The following is a 20,719-nucleotide window of genomic DNA, read 5'->3' as shown; positions in this document are numbered from 1 at the left end:
CTGGAATGATTTAGTCACTACATGACACGTGGTCACTACTGTTTTTAGCTATTGCCCCGGTCAGTACCCTGCTTATAACAATACTTTCTTTCACCCTGGACAAGAAAAAGTCCATTCTAGACAAGAGACCAAATTAGTACACATTTTCATCCTGCTGTCCTTGAAGATTTCTCCTCTCACCAGCAATGTAGGAGAGGTGCAAATAGCCTGCGTCCTTGCCAGCATTTTGATAGTATCAGTTTTGTTTTTGCTTTGTTTCTATTTGAACCATCCCGATTCGGTATGCGGTGGTATCTCACTGTGGCTTTAATTTGCATTTCCCTCATGACTAATGGGGTCAAGCATCTTTTCATATGCGTATTTACCAGCATTATGCCTGACACATAATAATTGCTACCTGCCAAGATTTCAGGTGGTTTCTACCCTCTTCTTCCCAAATGCGCGATTTTTAACAGAGGCCATCCAGAGACCAGATCTTACCTCCCCGCTGGGGGTTTTAAGTAGCTGTCACGTGCTGTAGGAGGAAGGCCTTGGGGAGCCAGGGAGACAAAGGGGTGTCTCTGAAAGTTCTCAAACACCACACCTTGTACGGGAGCACAGACTGCTGGTAGTAAGAACTGTCCTAATTCTAAAAGTTCTTTTCAGTACTAAAAATTCTTCCCAATTCTAGCTTCTCTGGATTAAACACACACACACACACACACACACACACACACACGCACACACGCACACGCGCGCGCAGTTTTCTCTTTTTAATTAAACAGTTGTTTCCGTCAGCTGGATTGGAAGTTGGCTTGTAACCAGAACTGCCCATGCCGGGCTGGCTGCGTTATTACAGTTATGATTCATATCAAATGAGATGAGAACATTTACTATCTTTACAGCCTCCCTTCACACTCTGAAATCAAGTCTCTATAGTTTCTCATTTCTTTTGCTGTTTAACAAGAAAAAAGCAACTTGATTCTTGAAGCCTGGAACCTGATTACATTTTGACTCACTCAATATTTATTGAGTATCTAAAACATGCTAAAACTAGGCTAGACAGCTGGTGGGGGGGGATATCATGAAATATGGACCTAATCTCAACCCCAGGAGGGCAACCTGTGGTCAGTATACCTTGGGCTTACTTCAGGAAACAGCGGAAAATTCTGCTGGTCGTCCACGCTTGGTACATGGGGCCGAGGCATGAAGCAAGGCTCCTTAAAAAAAAAAAAAAAAAAAAAAAATAGGCCTTTTTCTTTTTTTGATGACCCTCTGAACACAAAGTTTCCTTTAGTCCCCGACTCACTTCCTCATTGTAACAGCATTCTGTGCTTGTGTTTAACTATTTCCTGTCCACATTTTCCAAACGGCCTTGTTTCTTATTCTCTGCCTTATCAAGAACTACAGGGACACAGCATAAAATGTTATATAAGCCTTAGCCTGTATTCTTAGCCTAAAGAACCTAAAGAAGTCAAAAGGGTGGGGAGAGGTGGGGCAAGAGTAACATTACTATTGTGAATATTTTGTTCAACTTACAGAACTATGTACCTAACAGATGAGAGATCGATGACAGATAGATGCTCTTGTTTAAGGGAGCTCTCCACCTAATCGATAATTTAATGGAAGTTGGACGAGATTATATTTGACAGCAAACACTGGAAGGATGTCCATCCCTTCCAGTGAATAATTCTGTGCATGCTTGTGTATTACTGAAGAGAATTTCATGTGAGCGAGGAAGGTTTGAATCACTTACCTACACAGTCAGTTCTTTTTTTTTTTTTTAACGTTTTTTTTTTTTAATTTATTTTTGGGACAGAGAGAGACAGAGCATGAACGGGGGAGGGGCAGAGAGAGAGGGAGACACAGAATCAGAAACAGGCTCCAGGCTCCGAGCCATCAGCCCAGAGCCTGACGCGGGGCTCGAACTCACGGACCGCGAGATCGTGACCTGGCTGAAGTCGGACGCTTAACCGACTGCGCCACCCAGGCGCCCCCACAGTCAGTTCTTAATTATCCATGTTAACAGAGGGAAGCAATTGCTCTGATAAGCTGAAACAACAGATAATCAAAAATTCTTCTCCTTAATTAGTCACCTGTCCTCCTACAGTCTGTCTCCCCCTCCGCCCGCGCCCAGCAAACGTTTTTTGTTGTGAACCAGGGAAAATGTTTTCCCGGGGTAATCTCTCCCCCTACAGGCAACTAGCCTACCAAACTGTTCGTTCGATCAGTTCCCCGAGGAGAGGCTCCTACACTCGTTTCGGGCGGGGTTGGTGGGGGGCTGGCGAGGAGCGACTCTTCCTCTAGCTGGAAATGGGCACGTCCACTGGCCAGCGTGCACCCGCGCACCTCCTGCTTCCGGTACTGGCGCATCCGGGAGGCCAAGGGAGGAGGCGGGACCGGGTAGTGATCAAGGGCTGGGAAAGTCAGGGGGAGCTGTGGGACTCTGGGTAAACTGCTCCCTGAGCCTCAGCTTACTTAGTTGTGAATGGGGATCACAATGAATACCTCATTGACCTTTTGTCAGACGTGAATGAGATAATGCAAAGCCCCTGGTGACGTCAGCCATTTTATCATTATCATTATCATTATTATTATTGACTGTGCCAAGAACAATTATTACAAGAGTAAATGGATCCCCTCAACTAGGAGCTGTGAGCTTGCTGCAGGTGATTTATTATAATCGTACTAAAAACTTCTGATTGTTGAAAACACATTCTAGCAGATGCAGGTTACCCCGCAATAACCTTTGCTTTCATTCTCATTCTGATAACCCCGGCCGGCAGAGGAAAAGGTAAGATTACACCTGGTGCCCTGGGAGCCCCGGGCACGCCCCCAAGGGTGGGAATGTCTCTCCGGAAATTGAGATTCCCTCGCTGGGAGCCTCAGGGGGTCCCGATGAGCACTTCATTCAGCACGGAGCACCCTGTAGCGCTTAAAGCTCCAGGAAGCGGGTAAGCGTCCGCTCCTCCCGGTTTCCGGTCAGACCACCCTCTCTTCCCCACCGGAATTACTCAGGCTTCCTTTAAATTTGTAAATATCGTTCATTACATCTCCAAACCTTGCTCCCGGCCTGGGAGCTATTCTCTTCGGAAGGTGATTTTGCAAATAATGTAACCTCATCCATTCTGGGTGGACTTTATCAGACCAGCTTTCGGAATTCTGGGACCCGTCTACTGTCACCGCTGCCTACGTTAACTACCTGTGTGACCTTGGTCAAAACACTGGTCCTCTGTACTATGAAATGGGTTGCCCTCAGAAATTCTCTGAGGCTGGTTCCTTCCTGCTGAGACCTTCCAGGGTTCTAGGATTCCAGTCGGGGAGGGGAGAGCGTGGAAAAGGACACGCACAGGCACCATTTGAAGGAGGCCCGAGATGGCTCACGTGTACTTAATAATACTGCCCAGAGAAGCTGTTCTCCTAACCTCATTTTAGGCAAAGGGAGAGATTGGCCTGCAGAAACATCGCAAGATTTAACGTATCTGTGAAATCCCATATATTATCTGATCACTAACATGATTTCTGGTACTTTTTCCCTAGGCCTCCACAGAGGGACCAGACCTTGCCCAGAGGCCATGCTCCCTTTCCTCACTAGGTGGCAGCAACACTTAGCTTTGCCCAATAGAAAAAGGGTCCGTTGTCCCTTGTATGACTAGCTCAATCGTCTAATGTTTGATTGGGGAGCATCCCCACGCCTTTCGTTTCGATTTCTGTTTGTATTTTCCTGAACAGCTAGTAATTGAAAATAATGGGACCGATTTCAGGAGGAAAGCCAGAAAAGAACCAAAGCGGTAACTGAGTAGGACCCTTTAATTTGTACAGGGTGAAACAGCTCTGGCCAAGGTCATACAGGTAGGTGAAGTGGCAGACTAGGAACTAGAACGCCGGTCACTTAAGTCTCAATCCCAATCTCTTCCACGCTCCTTCTTTGGGGAGGTAAATATGCCCAATGGTTTCATTTAGCAACTGTACGCCCTGAGGCAGATTGGTGAACCTCTCTGGACCTGGAAGGAGTTCCTCATCTGTAATAAGGCCGTAATAATAGTATCTACTTCCTAGGATTTTACAAGAATTAGGGACCCGGAGTGCCTGGCTGCCTCAGTCGGTGGAGCATGTGGCTGTTGATCTCAGGGTTGTGAGTTGAAGCCACAAGTTGGGTGTAGAGATTACATAAGGAAATTTAAAAAAAGGAATTACAGACCATGTGTGGAAGGGACAGAGAAGCACGTCACACTCAGGGAGATGTATCACAGGCAGGTGTGTCACACACAGGTATGCCTGAAGACATTTTGTTCCACAATTTCCCACAGCGGAGCCTGATACAACACACTATGTACACAGTTTTCCTTCTCCCCACACAGGGCAGTGCATGCATTTAAAAAAATTAATGTTTATTTTTGAGTGGGAGAGAGACAGAGTGTGAGCAGGGGAGGGTCAGAGAGACAGGGAGACACAGAATCCGAAGCAGGCTCCGGGCTCCGAGCTGTCAGCACAGAGCCCGACGCGGGGCTCGAACTCACAAACCGCGAGATCATGACCTGAGCCGAAGTCGGACACTTAACCGACTGGACTGAGCCACCCAGGTGCCCCAGCGCATGCGTTTTTTAACATAAAGCAATAAAGCTAGCCTCAGGAAATCAGGAATGGGAGAGGATATTCAAGGCCTCTTTCAAAGCTAACCATCTCCCAACAGTCTCTGATTCCGGTATGGAGGTGAACTGTGCCTAACTCCAGTCTCTCCCATAGGGAAAGAAGGACGAGGCGGCTGCTGCTTCGGTTATTACCTTCACCTCCATCACTCACCCGCTACGGTAAGACAACGGTAAGACCTGCTACAGTGGCGCAGGGGCTTGCTCACAAGACGAATCTCTGAGTACCACGCCCAATCTAGTTCATCCGACTCCATTTGAAACATGCAGAAGACTATCAGATCCGAGGACATCAACACAGGTAAGCCTCAACTTTCTCCTTCCAGCGCCATTGATTGGGGGCGAGAGCACTGCATTTGTAAATATAGTGAAATTGTTCTTAGGATACACACTATTGAGTCTCTCCAGAGAGCCTAGGGCCGGGCTGGGTCACGTGTGGCCTGTTAGAGTCCTAGAGAGTGACTGGAACTAAATTAAATCCAAACGATGATAATGCCTGATGTTGATAAAGTGTCTACACGTTTATACAATGTTTTGTCTACTCTTCACAAAGCACTTTGGGATTGTGGTCTCATTTGATCCTGGAAACAACACTGGAGTCAGTGTGGCAGATAAGTTACCATATCATAAATGAGAGTATGAGAGGCAGGACAAGATCAAGCACAAAGATCATTGAAATCAAACACACACGAATTCATATCGCTGTGTGCCTCTGGGCAAGATAAAAATATTTCTTTTTTTTTTTAAGATAAAAATATTTCTAAGCCCCAACTTCCTCACCCACAAAATGGGGATGATAACAGTGTCCACTTCAAGGGTTGTTGTGAGGATTAAATGAGATGATGCATGATGCATGGAGGCAAAGGGTCTTGAGTCAGAAATGTCCCTTATCTTTCTTCAATCAGTGACAGTTTGTTGGCGACAGAAATCAGAACAGGCACCCCAAGCCCAGTGGGCCAAATGTTCAAATTCAAGCACGCAGACACATAGATCTACAGTTAGATTTTTCTTTGTGAAATGGCAGGCTTTTCTTCAAAGCCCAAATCGCCTTTTTGTTCATGATGGGAAATTCACAAGTGAAGCCCCAGCATTTTATTTGGTGAAGTGCTTGGGACAGTCACACCCCATGTGAGGCTTTGTTAGATTTTAACACAGAAACTGTTCGTCCTGTTCTGTATTTTCATGGTCACTGCTGCTCCAAGACACTGAGTAGGAGGAGGAAGTCAGAAAAGGGCCAGGAAAGGTCTAACACTGGCAAGGGGTGGGAAAGGAAGTTTCAGGCAAGAGTCCCAAGTTCCTCTTCTATGCCTCGACAGAACACTTAAACACTTATTTTCCCAATGATATAGCCTCTCATCACTGGGGACACACAAACACAGTCAACTGGTGGTATTTCTCTGGAAAGCAATCTGGTTTGAGAGCTCTTTCTGTGTTTCCTTCCATTTTTGAGAACATATTCCAAGGAAACCACCCCAAAAGGGGTGTGAGGGTGGGAGGGTGGTAAGCTATGGAAGATTTTCCAAGCCCCACTGTGTATAATGGTGACAAACTGAAAACAACCCTCATGTTCAATAATGGCAAAGTATCTAAAAAAGAAGTAGAGTCTACTGACCAGATGGAATGTTCTTTGGGCAGTAAAAGGGTAAGTACTGGGTCTGTGTTAAGTGAAAAAAGGAGATGACAATGTGGTACAGACACAAATGTTACAACTATGTAAACCTGAAGTATAACATGGACGTGAATATAAAGGAAGGAGAATGTTTAGTGGCTAGAACGTGTTCATTCAGTTGTGTATAGCTCTTGCCACTTTATAGACCTTGTCTGGTTTGATCTTCCTGGCAACTAATCATCTTGTCAGTTTCCACACACAACATCGCCCCGCCCCGTGCCAGGATTCTCATCCGGATTGTGTTATGATGGCATTTTTTAAATTACTGTTTTCGAAGTTTATTTATTTTGAGAGAGACAAAGACAGTGCAAGTGGGGGAGGGGCAGAGAGAGAGGGAGGGAGAGAGAATCCCAAGCAGGCTCTGTGCTGCCAGCCTCAGGCTGTGAGGTCAGCGCCTGAGCCGAAACCAAGAGTTGCGTGCTTAACCAACTGAGCCAACCAGGTGCCCCCTTTTTTATTACTTTTTAAATGTTTATTTTATTTTCTTTATTTTTGGGAGAGAGAGAACACATGCGCACATGCAGGGAAGGAGCAGAGCGGAGAGAGAGATTCCCAAGCAGGCTCAAACTCTCAGCCCACACCCCGTGAACCGTGAGATCATGACCTGAGTGGAAATCAGGAGTCAGATGCTCAACCAACTGAGCCACCCGGGCACCCCGGAAGCTAAGTTTTAAATCTCACCCTCTCAAAATCAAGTGTCTTTGAGCTCTCAAATAAGTCACAGTTTTGAGTTTTTCTCTTTCTGGTGCTTCTGAGAATCCCAGCTCAGCATGCTCACTCCAAAGTATTCCTTAGCTCGTTTTGAAAGGTATGGTGCAAAATGGCACTGGAGAAAAATATAACTGACTTTTCCTATTTTAAAACAACACACAATTCAAAATATTATGTTACTATCATTCATAGTTCCATGAATTTTGGAGACCATACTGAAAGTGCTTCCTTTCTACCACACCCAGAGAATTGGCAGAGATGACGGGGAGTGGGAAATGTACTGAGAAAGAATTTGGAACCATGCACAGATAGTGTAAGTGAAAAATGTTGAAATTCTGTGCCGTGACATCCCCAAGGCTGAAGGGAAACTTGAATCTGCTTTGGTTTCAGTTAGCGTTCAAACAACCTTATGGTGGAGGAACTATGTCCCCTAAGTGCGAGCTGTCCTTCGGGGCTGGGAGGAGTGCAGTGTTGAGCCACGTGACCTGGGTTAGCCCCAACAGACCTGAGGTTCTTCAAGGCCCTTGTCTTTCTCCTAAGAGAACTGTTCTCTTCAGGGCACCTGGGCGGTTCAGTTGGTTAAGCATCTGACTCTTTTTTTTTTTTTTTTTAATGCGGTACCTATTTTTTTAAGTTTATTTTGAGAGAGAGAGAGCACGCTGGGGGTGAGACCAAGCCCCGCGTCAGGCTCTACATTGACAGCGCTGAGCCTGCTTGGGATTCTCTCTCTCCCTCTCTCTTTGCCCCTCCCCCACCCACGCTTTTCCTCTCTCTCTCAAAATAAATATTAAGAAAAAAAAGAGAGAACCATTTTCTTCTTGCAAGATCTAATAAGGCCGTGCCCATTTGCAAGAAATGAGGAGAGTGCGAGGATCCTACTGGCTACAATGTATGTTTGGGCTATAGCTACTCCTGCCTTGTGCCTTCCCTAGGAGGACATGTGCCTGCAGGCAGGGGACAGGGTCTGTGACTGCAAGAGGGAACAGACCCTACCCTGTCCCCTTCTGAAACAGGCCTTCTCCTCCCGTACAGCAGGGGGGAAGCAGAGAAGAAAGGAGGGTGGGGAGCAGCGACACAAAGCGTAGTGATTCTGTGAGGCTTCAGTATTCTGGTTTACAAGATTTCAAGTGTATGAATGATTCCTGTGTTCGACTCCCCCCAAACAAGCCTCTTTGTTAGACAGTTAAGCACAATTATTATTCTTTGCATGAAAACTTGATCTCTTGTCTCTGACTGCAAACCCCTCTTCCAGCATCTGAGCTCCAAAATGCTTATTCTCTTGGTCTCCTCGTCTTTATTATCCTATCACCTTGTGAAACATCTCTAGCCCTCTGGCCACAAACGAAAGAAAACTTATATAATGACAGCGTTTCTCCCAGCACCAATTTTCTTCAAATGAAGAAAGCGTCGAATTACCTATTCCAATCTGCACCGTGTGCTACGTTATCATTGTTAATAGCATTCGGCATTTTAGGGGATAATTCTACTGGCCTCATGGCGTAATTGGCAAGCATAAGTGAGACAGTGTGAAAAAAGCATGTAACTCAGTGTATATTGAGAATGGAACCTGATCCTTTATATCAACAAAACAGGTTTTTTTAATAGGTAGTATTTTATTTTTTTAATGTTTATTAATTTTTGAGAGACAGAGTGTAAGTGGAGGAGGGGCAGAGAGAGAGGGAGACACAGAATCCGAAGCAGGCTCCAGGCACAGAGCCCGACATGGGGCTCGAACTTGCCGTGAGATCATGACCAGAGCTGAAGCTGGACCCTTAACTGATTGAGCCACCCAGGCGCCCCATCAACAAAACAGTTTTAAGCAACTGTTATTATGCTCATTTTACAGACGAGGAAACTTAGGGTCAGTATCGAATAGCATTTAAGTGGCAGGACTGGGACCCAGGCCACCACACCATAATGGGTAAAGGGGAATGTTTGGGGACTCAACAAGTTAGCCAATCTGTTACTCTCCTAGCCAGTTAGTTACTAAATTTTGAAAGCTTATATAATGACAGCATTTCTCCCGGCACCGATTTTCTTCAAATGTCATTTCCTCCTTCTATAAACAGGCTGCGCACATCCCTGACTCACATTTGAACAAAGTCATTTCACATTTTGAATTTTCTTTCCCCTGCAGTCAGCCCTATGGCAATGCCACAGGCCTGGGGCCAAATGCCAGCTCATAGTGGAGGATGTGTGAATGCCATAGGCGAAGAAAATAGCATGAGACTAACTGACAGTGGTCCCCAAAGTGCAGTCTTACCCAGAGTTTCCCCAGCAGGCTGTGGATTAAGATATAAATGACATATGGAGATGTCAGGCCTGCTGTGGCCCATGTTCCTGTCAAGTGCGCGCACTGGGTCATTTTTAATCATGCAAACGCCGCCGAGCAGGCTTCCCAAATATTTCTACAGAACTAAAATTGAAATCAGTGTTTTATTTGTCACACCTTCCTTCTGAAGTCAGACTCATCTGCAGTATCCCACTGTACACACATCCAGAAGGAACCAGAATTTGGCACACACACCCTCCTCCTCCCAGAAAAAAAGAACTGGTTAGTTCCAGGAGACTGAACAGTTCCTCCTGGGTATGTTTCAGTTGAATTAATCATCCCCAGGCATAATAATAAATATCACCACCAACAACACAAACCCGCTACGGAACACCGTGCGGAGTTCTGAGGATAACACGTGTGAAAATTTACCATCCGATAAATAGCAACTGTTTATGCAGCCGGGTGGTAAGAGCTGCTTCTTCCAGGAAGCCTCTCAGGTTACGCTGCTGCTTGGTCACTTCCCCCATTCCCACGCCCACCCCCAGATTCAAATAGCAATTGGGATTTTGCTCCTCTTCTTACCCTTGGTGTAGGCTGCCACGCACTGTTTTTAGCGGCCCTCACTTGCTCTGGCTCCTCGAACCTCTCTGGAAAGCTCCAGAACTCTGGACTCAGTTTATCCTGCCTCTGAACTTGAATCCTGCCTCTGTGTGGTGGGGAGGAGTAAAGCGGCACGCAGGAACCAAGGCGTTTGCCTGGTTTTGCGCCCGCAGAAAAGCGTTCCCGGAGGAGGTAATGAGAATTGAGTCAGAGAGGGGCCAACTCGTTGGACCCCTCGCAAAAATCATGGTTGTTCAACATCTTTTAAGCATGCCTTTGCCAATGTGGCCGTATCGCAATCTATTTCCCTCCCATCTCCCTTTTCCGTTTCATTGGGAGGATATGGGTCAAATTCCAGCTGGATTACATAATGGTTCCCAGCATCCCATCAGCAATGCTCACTTCTTTTCCTTCCAAAAGACGATTTGGACAGTCTTTCACGTGTGTGCAGAGAAAAGAGCATTAGGTGGGGTTCCAGCTGTGGGAACGTGAGTCAAAATGAAGGACTAAAGTTCGTGGCCTTGACAGTCACTCCTAGCTCTCACCTTCTGTGATTGTCTCAGTAATATCTAGAATCTGAAGAAAAGCAAAGCCAAGGCTATGTGTCTTTCACAGGAGCAGAGATCTATCGTCTATTTTCCCACTGGTCTCAGGAATAACCTGTGCTTTTTTTCTTCTCCGCCCATCCACCCCAAGAGTCTTATCTGAAAACACTCCTCCGGGGCCCGGAGGAGCTGGCTCTTGGGCGAATCTGACTGTGGGAAGTTTTGCTCTGTGTTGCTGAGTCCTTCACCCTGGCCGCACACAGGGATGAGAACCCATTGGCAAAACTTGCTTAGGCTCTTGGCTGCCCAAGTGTGCATTCCTCTAGACCCACGTGCCCTGGGGAGTATACACACAGGTCCCCTTGTACTCTAGGGCCCTTTTTTTCTTTCCTGAAAGTACACATTCTCTAAATAGATCTGCCAGTTGGCCCTGAAGGAACAATGGGGTTTATAGTGCAGGCTTTCGACTACAACTGTATCAGCCCATTGACAAACAATTAAGTTTTGCAAGAGGAAATTCTTTTTTTCTTTAGATTTTTAAAATTTTAAAGTAATTTCTACACCCAACGTGGGGCTTGAACCCACAACCCTGTGATCTATAGTCACATCCTCTACTGACTGAGCCTGCCAGGCGCCCCAAGTCTTAACGTTTTAAAGACCTAAGAGTTTTTAGAACCGTACGTGGTCCCAGATAGAACTTGATGATTCATGAAGTGCACTATATAAAAATGGATCAGATGCCATCCATCTACACAGCCTTCAAACATCTAGACCAACCCCAAAGCAACAACCCATTCCTTCTGCTGCAGAGGCCTCAGTTTACCATATGATAAACCAGAGGCTGAGTGTAATAGGTAAAGAAAGGGACAGGATCTACCCTAAATCTGACCACAGCTCCCTGGGAAATGTCTCTGCCCCTCCGACTGTCTGTCTGTCTCTCCCCAGGAGAGGAGTTTCTTTCGCATTGCACTTCCTGTGTGCGATCTGGAAGTTTCCCCCTCAGATCATCCAACTATCTCCTTTGAAAATGTAGGTGCCTGTGTGTGGTGGAGGGAAAGAGAAGGAAAACCAAGTATGTTGTGTGTCGTATCAGACTCTGGCATGGGAAACTGTGGTACAAAATGCTTTCAGGCTCCCCTGCTGCACCTCCCTGAGTGTGATGCCCTCCCTCCTCTGTGATGCCCTTTCCTGTGTGTGATGCTCCCAGGCGACACCTTGATGCCTTGGCTTTCAATCCACCCTAGTAGGGTAAAGCAGCTGCCTGCCCTTAGTAACAAAAAGAGTGTTAAGTATCAGGAAGTACTAAACACTAGATCTATATAAGAATTTTCATATTTATCACCATCAAAGCATATATATGAGATATATGTTATACAACTAATAACACTTATAGAATCAGAAACTGTGGGAATGGGGCCCAGCAATCTGCATTTTAACAAACAATCCCGACTCCTCTTTTCTCCTCATTTTCTCCCATCTGGATTTCACCAAGTTTTAGCTCTGTTAGAAATTCCAAAGTGTCTGTAAAGGGCACTTCTTGATATTTTATGCTTTTGGTATCCTCTGAAGCTTCCTTTATATTACAGACCTGTATTTCGAATGAGAAGGCCCAGCCCATGTTTGCTCTACTTTATTTAAAGTCAAGAGGGAAAAAATGAGGACATTTTCTTGCCCTTTAACAATAATTTTCAGTCTAGACCTTTTCAACCCCCCAGTGGCCACCCAAAATATTTTCATTTCTTCCTCCTTCAGTACTGTAGAGGCTGGTAGTACTCTCTCTCATTCATTCAACAAACATGCCTTGCATGCAATAGAGGTGACACTTTTTCCTTGACATTTGCATGTTGAACTCAGTCCTGAGTACTCAGCATTGATTGATTCGGCTCAGCCTTTCTAGAAGAAAGCTGCTTAAGAGGAATCATATTTATCTCCACTGCAAGTCATATATTAAACACGCATTTCCAATGGTTTCTTATTCAACACTTTGAGTCAGTTCTATTAAAGGCTTGAGAGACAGCTACAGACACTTGGGGTTGGGCGATATAGTTGTAGGAAGACTTTACCATTATAGAAAGTGCAGCTTGAGAAGGCTCAGTAGCCTGTGTGGGGACTGGATCAATGAAAAAACGGAAGCCACGGGTTAGGAGTTAAGAGTGGACTGGAGATTGCCAGCTGGTAAACTGGGAGACACAGTGGAAGGATTATTAGACACAGATACGTGGGCTTGAGTCCAGGCCCTGCCACTTCCTAGCTGTGCTAACCATGGACAGGTTAGGCAACCTCCCCGTGCCTGTTGCCTCATCTGTAAAATGAGGATAAGAATAGAAGCTACCTCATAAAATTATGGTGAGGATCCTGTGAAATAATCCATGCAAAGCCTCTTGCACTGCACCTGCCATTGGGTAGGCACTGGACAAATAGCACCTCTTACTATCTGCCCTAAGTATCCAAGATGTACCTACTACTCCCAACAGATGGCCACTGCGGCCACCACACACCCTTCCCCTCTGAGGTTTGTCCGGATTTCCAGTTTGGAGGGAAATATCCCCCCCCCCCCCAAACCAGTGGTGGTGGTCTTTTCTTCCTTTCCTCAAAAGCTCACTGTCCCCACTGTGGTGAGCTCAGGCCAAGACGATCAGCCCCCAGACCACCCCAGGAAGCCAGGGAGTCCCTAAAAAGAGAGGGCACAGAGAACAAGGCCACCCTGGTTCTCCAAGCAAAGACGAGGTGGGGAAGGGGTGGGGGGTGGGTGTGAAGGGTTTTAGCATGGGGGGGGCGGGAAGGGGGTGGAGACTGCTGGGGTAGGAATTCCAGAGCTGGCAAAGCTTTGAGAAATTACCAGAGCCTGAGGTAAGCCTGTAACGTAGGAGGGAAGAAAAGTGCAGATTTGGGGAAAGAAAGGAAAATGTGAGTAGATTTGGCAAGACATGAGTCCAGAATGAAACCTCACTCTTCCCCCTGCATCACAGCCGGGCTGCAGCAGATGGGAGGGAAGAGTCAGAAATGAGAGGCGAAGGAACTCAAAACCAGATCCCTGCCTCCACCGTGTGCTCGATTGGCTGAATCTGACAGGTAGTTCCGGGATGGACAGGAAGAACCAGCTCAGGGCTGTGAAGCTTCAAAGTCACAGTACAGTGCCGTGGTCGTGGCAGTTTTGATGCAAATGTGTTAGACGTGGTGAGTCCACCGAGTGTTTATATGACATGTGAACTCAGTTTTTAAAAAATTTACCGCTTAATAGGAAAAAAAAAAAGGTGACAACTCCGAGACCTATTGTGGCTGTGGTTTCTGAATGTTCTTCCTGCTGGTGTCAGGTCTAAGGGAAAAATATAGCCAAGTGGGAAAAAAAGGGAGCAGGATTCCAGTTCTTTTTTGCTCACTGGGGAACGTATGCTTTCCAAACACAGGAGGAGAGGAGCTGCCTGGGTTCTTTCCCAGATGAGTCTGGGTTGGCTCCAGAGGAATAGACTCATTCTACCCAAGCTGGCAGTCTTTACTTCCAATATTTTTCGGAGAGATATACAGTTTCGTGGGGGCTTCTCAGGGAGCTGCTCTAGCTGCAAGGAAACCTCCAAGCGGGGTGGGGGGGGGGGCCCTGACGTCTCATAATCAGCATAGAATCATTGGAGGGCAGGGCTCCTTCCCTGCCTCTTTCTCCCCAGTCTGCCAGGCTCAGAGTGGGTGGCCAAGAAGTTTGAGTGACTCCGCCTTTGGAATTAATGAATGCATGCTAAACTTCACGGTGGTCTATCAAACAGAAAGAAGGGTTATCTATAGATTAAAAGAGACTTAAAAGGTATAACCATGCCGTGTGTGAACCTTGTTTGGACTTTTTTTAAATGTTGATTTTTGAGAGAGAGAGAGCTCATCACCAGTGAGGGAGGGGCAGAGAGAGAGAGGGAGACAGAGGATCCGAAGCAAGCTCCGTGCTGAGAGTGCAGAGCCTCATGTGGGGCTCAAACTCACGAACCTCACAAACCATGAGAGTGTGACCTGAGCCAACGTCAGATGCTTACCCGACTGAGCCACCCAGGTGCCCCCCCCCCCACCGCCTTGTTTGGATTTTTATTCAAACATAAAAAATAAGACAGTTGAGAAAACTGAACACTGATGAGGTAGCAGATCATTTTATTTGCCCTGCACCATGTTTTTCAAAACTTTGAATGCCGTCATCTAAGAGATTTTACATTAAAACCCAGATTTCCAGGCACGCCTGGATGGCTCAGTTAGGCATCTGACTCTCATCCCTCTGAGCTCTTGGAACACACTTTAATTACTCACCCAGCTCCCAGCAAACCCTGCCTGTGTTTGATTTTTGGTAAACCTCCTCCCCCCCTCCACACCTGGGCAGGATTAAGGCCTTTAAAGGCTCTACAATGCTCAAAAGATTAGGGAGGGTTCTTCCCCAGTATGTGATTTCAAATCAAATTTTGTTTTTATTCAAAGTGGTGGTGTTTACAAGACAGCTGAAGACACACATTCTAGATTTTAAAAATTCTCCCGTTTTTGTATTTTGAAAAGTTTCACACCCGCAGAAGAATTGAAAGAACAAAAAAACAAACATCTATAGGCCCATCTAGAGTCACCAATTTTTAACATTTTGTGATGTTTGCTGTTTCAGACATTATAATGATTTTTCCCTAAATTCTGCAGCAATTATTTTTTCTGAAAAAGGACATTTTCCTACGTGACCACAATATCGTTCTCACGCCCATGAAACCTGACCTTGATACAATATTATCCAATACACGTTCATATTCAAATGTATCCAGTTGCCCAGTAATGAATGCTCTTTAAAGTTATTTTTTAAAATCTTGTTTCTAATCAAGGACCGTGTTTCACATTGTGTTTCACATTTGCTCTCTGTAGTCTCCTCTGATCTGGAACACTTCCCTGATGTTTGTCTTTAATCTTTCCTGACATTATTAACATTTTGAAGCATCCAGGCCCGTTGTTTTGTAGAATATGTCCACAGTCTGGATTTATCTGAATGTTTCCTGATGGTTAGATGGGTTTCAATATCTAATAATGGGTTCAACATTTTGAACATTTTTGCAAGAAACTGCAAAGGTGGTACTGCATTTTTCTAGATTGTCTGTGAAGTTCTAGGTAAAGTCCTCAAAGCTGAATTTGTGTGTATGTGCCTTGCTCGTGCCTTAATCACATGCGTGTCTTACTAATAATCATGGCTACCATCATGTGCATCATGCAAAACATTGGTCTGTATATACGGAGGAGCACGGCTTTGGGTACTTTATAATGCCAAACTTCCCCCACCCCACCCCATCCCCAACTCCCACTGCACCCCGCCTATTCCCCTACCAGCATTTTCTTCTCCATATCCAGTGTTAAGCTACAACCTCACCGACACTTATTGTCCATTCTTTAAATTTGCTAAATCTGTAGGTGTAACATGATATCTTTCAGTTTTTGTTTGTATTCTCCTGACTGCTAGAGTTTGAGCATCTTATGTTTATTGATCACTTGTGATTTTTCTCCTGTGAAAGACCTGTGTATGCCTTTTGCTCACTTTGTGGAGGTTGTCCTTTTCTTATATATTTTTAGATCTTTATGCATTCTTGATGCTAATTTATGAACTATATGTATATCTATAAATCTCCACTCTCATGAAACAGTATCGCTGACGACTAAGCACATGGAGACTGGTCAGACATTTTGGGTTCAAATTCCAGTTCTGTTAGTAACTGTGACTGTGGATAATTGAATTTCTCTCTGCTTTCCTTTTCTTATCTATGAGATGGGAATGATAATGGTACCTACTTTATCGGGTAGTAGGGGGATTAAATGAATTAATATATGTAACGCAGTTAGAACAGTGCATGGCACATAGTAAGAGTCAATAAATATTTGCTGTTATTAGCTTCTTCCTTTTTATAGCTCCCATGTAATTTTGAGATACAGTGGGCTCATCAAAGTGCACATCCCACAAGTGATCTCCTGACCCCTACCTGTGGCCGCATCACAAACCCCTTCCCTACAACCATGTGCCACACTACACTAATCACAGGGGTGACTTGACCTCGTACAGGCAATCACGCAGGAAGTGATGCCTGCCCCTCAATGGTGTACGAGGTGAATTAAGTTTTTTCTTTGTGAATGGGAAAAACATTCCGCAATCATTTTTGCTTTTTTTTTTTTTTTAATTTATTCTCAAGTTTGTTAACATACAGTGTAGTCTTGTCTTCAGGAGGCGATCTTGAAGGGCCGCCTCCAAAACCTAGAGAGAGTAATGTCAGTTAAGTCCTCTCCTTCACTGTAAAGACCCACAAACACCCTAAAGACAATTCATGCAACATCGAGACCTAACAGGAACCTCTCTCCCAGCCTGTCTCTGGGCCTCTTTCCTCCACTTGGGCCTTTCTTTCTGTAGTGTTTCAAAGATTAGCAAACTCCGGATGCAAGCACACCAATGAGGCACTCAGTATAATGCTCCCTAAAGGAACGAATGAATGAAGGAATGTTACTGCGTTGCTAGGTAGACTAGATGAAAGTAAAAAAAGAATGTTGGATGGCCCACCCGGCCAATGATTGGCTGGCCCACGCAACAGAGGAGAGGGTTTCTTTAGACCAGTAGGTCGCGGCTCAACAGGTCAGGACGTGGTGCGTGGGGAGCGGCGCGGCAGAGTTTGCGGATCCGAGGTGGGCGCGGCGGCTCCTTCTGGCCCCGCCCCGCCTCACCACGCCCCCTGGCGTCGCGGCCAAGGCAGGCGAGACGGCGGCGTCGGAGACTGCGCACTGGGCCCCCAGCGCCGCCAGCGGTTCCCACCTCAGAGGCTCGGAAGATGGCGGAGCGTGCCGGCACCGGCGGCGGCACATCCCTCAGGGGACTGCGCGAACGGATGGGTGAGCGGCCTGGCGGCTCCGGGGGGAGTCTGGGCCCGTGCGGGAGGCGGGCTGCTCGCGGCCCCAAGGACCGTTGGAGTGGCGCGCCGGTCGCCAAAAACTTTTCTCTGAGGTGGCCTCGCGCCGTCCGGTCCTCCCCTCACCCGCCCGGGAGTTCCCTAGGACGGGACGCGGAACCGTTGGGGGACGGGGGCGGGGTGAGGAGACGGCCGGCCGGCACCGCTGACGGCCGAAGTCCCGTGGCCAGCGGCCCAACTGCCGCGGCTAACGGTCGAGCCCCGCGGGCGGGGCGCGAGGGAACTAACGGGCGCGGGCGGCGGGGGATGGGGGGAGGCGCGCTGGGACCCCGGACCCCGCGGACGGTCCCGGGCTCCGCCTGCCGTTGGGGGACGACGGACGCGCCGCGGCCCGGGATGTGCGAGCGCCGGCCGGGACCCCGTGCGCCGGGGCAGCCCTGAGCCGGGAGTTTTCCCTCTGGCCGCGGCGCTCGCGCTCCGATCGCCTCCCACGGTCGCAGTCCTCGCTTCTCCAGAGGTGCTTAATGCCCCGCTCCCTCCCTGTCAGGGTCCGGTGGGGACGGAGCCTTGGGGGGCTGTTGCTTTGAAAGTTGGGAAGAAACTTGCCTCTCTGCTCCTGATTTGCCTGCTGTAGCACATGACTTCGCCAAGATGTCACCTTCCGTGGGACATCTTGCCCGACCCTAGGCTGCAGCGAAGGGGAAGCAGCACTTCAGAGCGCTTTCTCCTAAAACGGTCCCGTCGCCAAAATGTCCCCCCGCCCCGCGCGCCTAAAATCGCTAATTTTCTAAAATTTGGCAGCGCGTTGCTTAGCCCAGGAGGCTGCTTCCGCTAGCTGAGCGAAATGGTATTTCTTGCTTGTGGGAGGTTGCTTGCTGTTCTCAGGCCAGCTTCCTGTTATATGAGCTTGAATAAAACCATCTTAATTAATTTTATTGAAATCCTTAGGGATATTTTCACTTGCATTTGAAAAATTAAATTACCTTTCTTCGGAATACTTTGAATCAACTCCCTAATGCATCAGTAGCAAGTACCCTTTCCTTGGGAAGTCAACCCCTTCTGTCTCTAGCTTATTCTGCTTCACCTAGAGAGTTTGCAGTAAGTTCGGATTGTTTCATTGCTTGTTGACACCTAAGGCTCTCTGCCATTGGTTTATTGCAGTGATTCAAATTAACCAGCATTCTGGATAAACCGCTGCCCCCCCCCCCCCCAAAAAAAAGCATTTTTGGAAAGGATATTGAATGTTGTGAAGTACTTTAAATTTTTGAATGAGACAGTTGCTTGAATTCACAGTATATTTCAAACCAAAAACTGAGCCATGCAAAAAGGACTTAACCCAGAACGGCAGTTGACCTTGCTGCCCATTTCATATGAGGAATTGAAAATATCACATGTTACATGTTAGAGTTTCACAGGGTACCAGCTTAACTAGATTTGCCCTGATGGATTTCCTGAAAGGGACAAGGAGTCTTTGAAATGTTTTGCTACTTTGTGAAATGAAATGCTACTGTGACAGTTACTTTTTATTCTGTTACCCAAACAACACTGAATAGCACTAAATCTGTTAATCTGGCCAATTTCATTTCCTGCTGGGAACCTGGCTCCCAAAGTTAAAACATTGTACTAAACAAATAACTTCTTCAGGTGCAGGGTGGTAGTGGGTCCAGCACAGGGCCAGCAGCTGTGGGAGTGGTCAGGTATTGATTGAGCTGCTGGAACTGTCTACTGCTAGACCCCCTAGTGCACTACATCCAGCAGGAGCCCATGATACGACTTGGTGGCAATTACTTTGTTTTATTCTCTTTTCCAAATAACAGTGAGTAACACTAAATCTGTTAATCTGTAACAATTAGTTTCACAGTATGGTGGTTCTCTGCCACACTCCTAGCCTTTTTTATTAAAAAACCTTTCAGTCATTTTTTACAATCTACCCCTTTGCTACCTAATAAAAATAGTAGTGTATGTGATCTAATATTTCTAATGAGTACAGAAGAAAGGATTTGGGGGAAGAAGGATCATGGTGGGGAGGGGCTACAGATTTTATGTTGAATTCGGAGAGTGATATCAAGAGCAGCAACTGTGGCAGACAATTTAGAATTGCCGAATAAGTATTGGGATGGGTATTTTATCATTGGCATCTCATGGGATTAAGCATTTGGAAGATTATTACCATTCTTGAACTAGTTGTCACAGAAAAGTATTCTTCCTTTCTTGTATTTAGTTTGCCCTAGTGACACAGATCCTGTGTGTCTGGGGGGCAGGCAAAGAGAAGCCGGAACTTTCCACTCTATTGAAGTTGGTAATGAGCTAAAACGCTTTATATCCAAAAGAGGCTTCAAAATTTCAATGACAGCTTTAAAAAATCTATTAAATCTAAAGCATTCTTTAACTTTGATATCCTTAGTAGTGGCTATTTTTGGTTCAGTGCATTCTGAGGCTTTTACTGGGCTTGATATCCAGGATGATTGAGTTTGTAAGTTTTCCCTTATGGGAGGAGAATGGTTTTCTTCCCACCCCACCCCCCCGATTTATAAAAAATGTTTGTTTTTGAGGGACAGGCAAAGAGAGAGGGAGAGAGAGGGTCCAAAGCGGGCACCAAGCTGACAGCCAGAGAGCCCTGAGGTGGGACTCAAAACTCACCAATCCTGAGATTGTGAGCTGAGCCCAAGTGGGATGCTTAACCGACTGAGCCACCCGGGTGCCCCAAGAATGGTTTTCTTCTAATGTCTTTGACAAGTTTTTTTCTAAATTCAGGCCTTTCTTAGCAAAGCATAATAGTGCTTTCTTTTAGAAAAATAGTTAAGTGCTTTATTTTAAAATATTTCCATTGCTTATTTTCTTTTTTAGTTTTTAAGTTTATTTATTTTGAGAGAGCCACTGGGGAAGGGGCAGAGAGAGAGGGATAGAGAGACAGTCCCAAGCAGGCTCTAATGGGGGGCTCGTACTCATGAACCGTGAGATCATGACCTAGGCCTAAACCAAGAGTCAGATGCTTAATCCACTGAGCCACCCAAGTGCCCCACCATTGCTGTATTTTCTTTTTTTTTTCTTAAAAGTTTTTTAGCATTCATTTTTTTGAGAGACCGAGACAGAGCATGAGCAGGGGGAGGCAGAGAGAGAGAGGGAGACACACCATTAAGTAAACGGTGAGGTAATATACATTATTATAGCAATTTTTAGTTAAGTACCATAAATATAGATTAAGGTTCATATTTCAGTTTTAATAAACTCTACACATTTTCTTAATCTCCAGGCAAAAGGTAACTTTTAACTTTAATTTGGGATTCAGAATTAGTATAGGACTTAAACTGCACCTTGCTGTAACCTTAAAACGAATGGTAAGTGAATTTCCTCATTCAACAGAGTTTAGTAAAATACTCTGTTAAGCTCAGACTAAAGCCTTTGTCCCA

General features: G+C 46.1%; 2 protein-coding genes across 11 annotated transcripts in view; one reads left to right on the top strand and one right to left on the bottom strand.

Moving 5' to 3' along the window:
* The window catches only part of ADGRG4 (adhesion G protein-coupled receptor G4), a 121,869-nt gene extending 120,223 nt beyond the window's left edge, over nt 1–1,646 (bottom strand). The window contains exons 1-2 of the mRNA XM_058714761.1: nt 1,289–1,646; nt 1,117–1,199 (exon numbers count right to left, since the gene is read on the bottom strand). The gene's annotated coding sequence lies outside the window, so the exon portion shown is untranslated. The remainder of the gene's footprint in view (nt 1–1,116; nt 1,200–1,288) is intronic.
* The window catches only part of MAP7D3 (MAP7 domain containing 3), a 57,359-nt gene that overhangs the window by 8,129 nt on the left and 28,511 nt on the right, over nt 1–20,719 (top strand). For 7 of the 10 annotated variants that reach the window (XM_058714754.1, XM_058714757.1, XM_058714755.1 and 4 more), the window contains exon 1: nt 17,127–17,292. In XM_058714754.1, coding sequence (XP_058570737.1) covers nt 17,232–17,292 — 61 coding nt within the window. In that variant the 5' untranslated portion in view covers nt 17,127–17,231. Of the gene's footprint in view, nt 1–4,725; nt 4,930–17,126; nt 17,293–20,719 lie in introns of those variants that run through there. The other 3 variants (XM_058714760.1, XM_058714750.1, XM_058714752.1) reach the window with 2 other exon arrangements.

This window comes from Neofelis nebulosa, chromosome X (genome assembly GCF_028018385.1).
Source record: "Neofelis nebulosa isolate mNeoNeb1 chromosome X, mNeoNeb1.pri, whole genome shotgun sequence".
Classification (NCBI taxonomy): domain Eukaryota; kingdom Metazoa; phylum Chordata; class Mammalia; order Carnivora; family Felidae; genus Neofelis; species Neofelis nebulosa.
The sequence above is the reverse complement of the archived record's forward strand: the minus strand, read 5'-3'. Positions and strand labels throughout refer to the sequence as shown.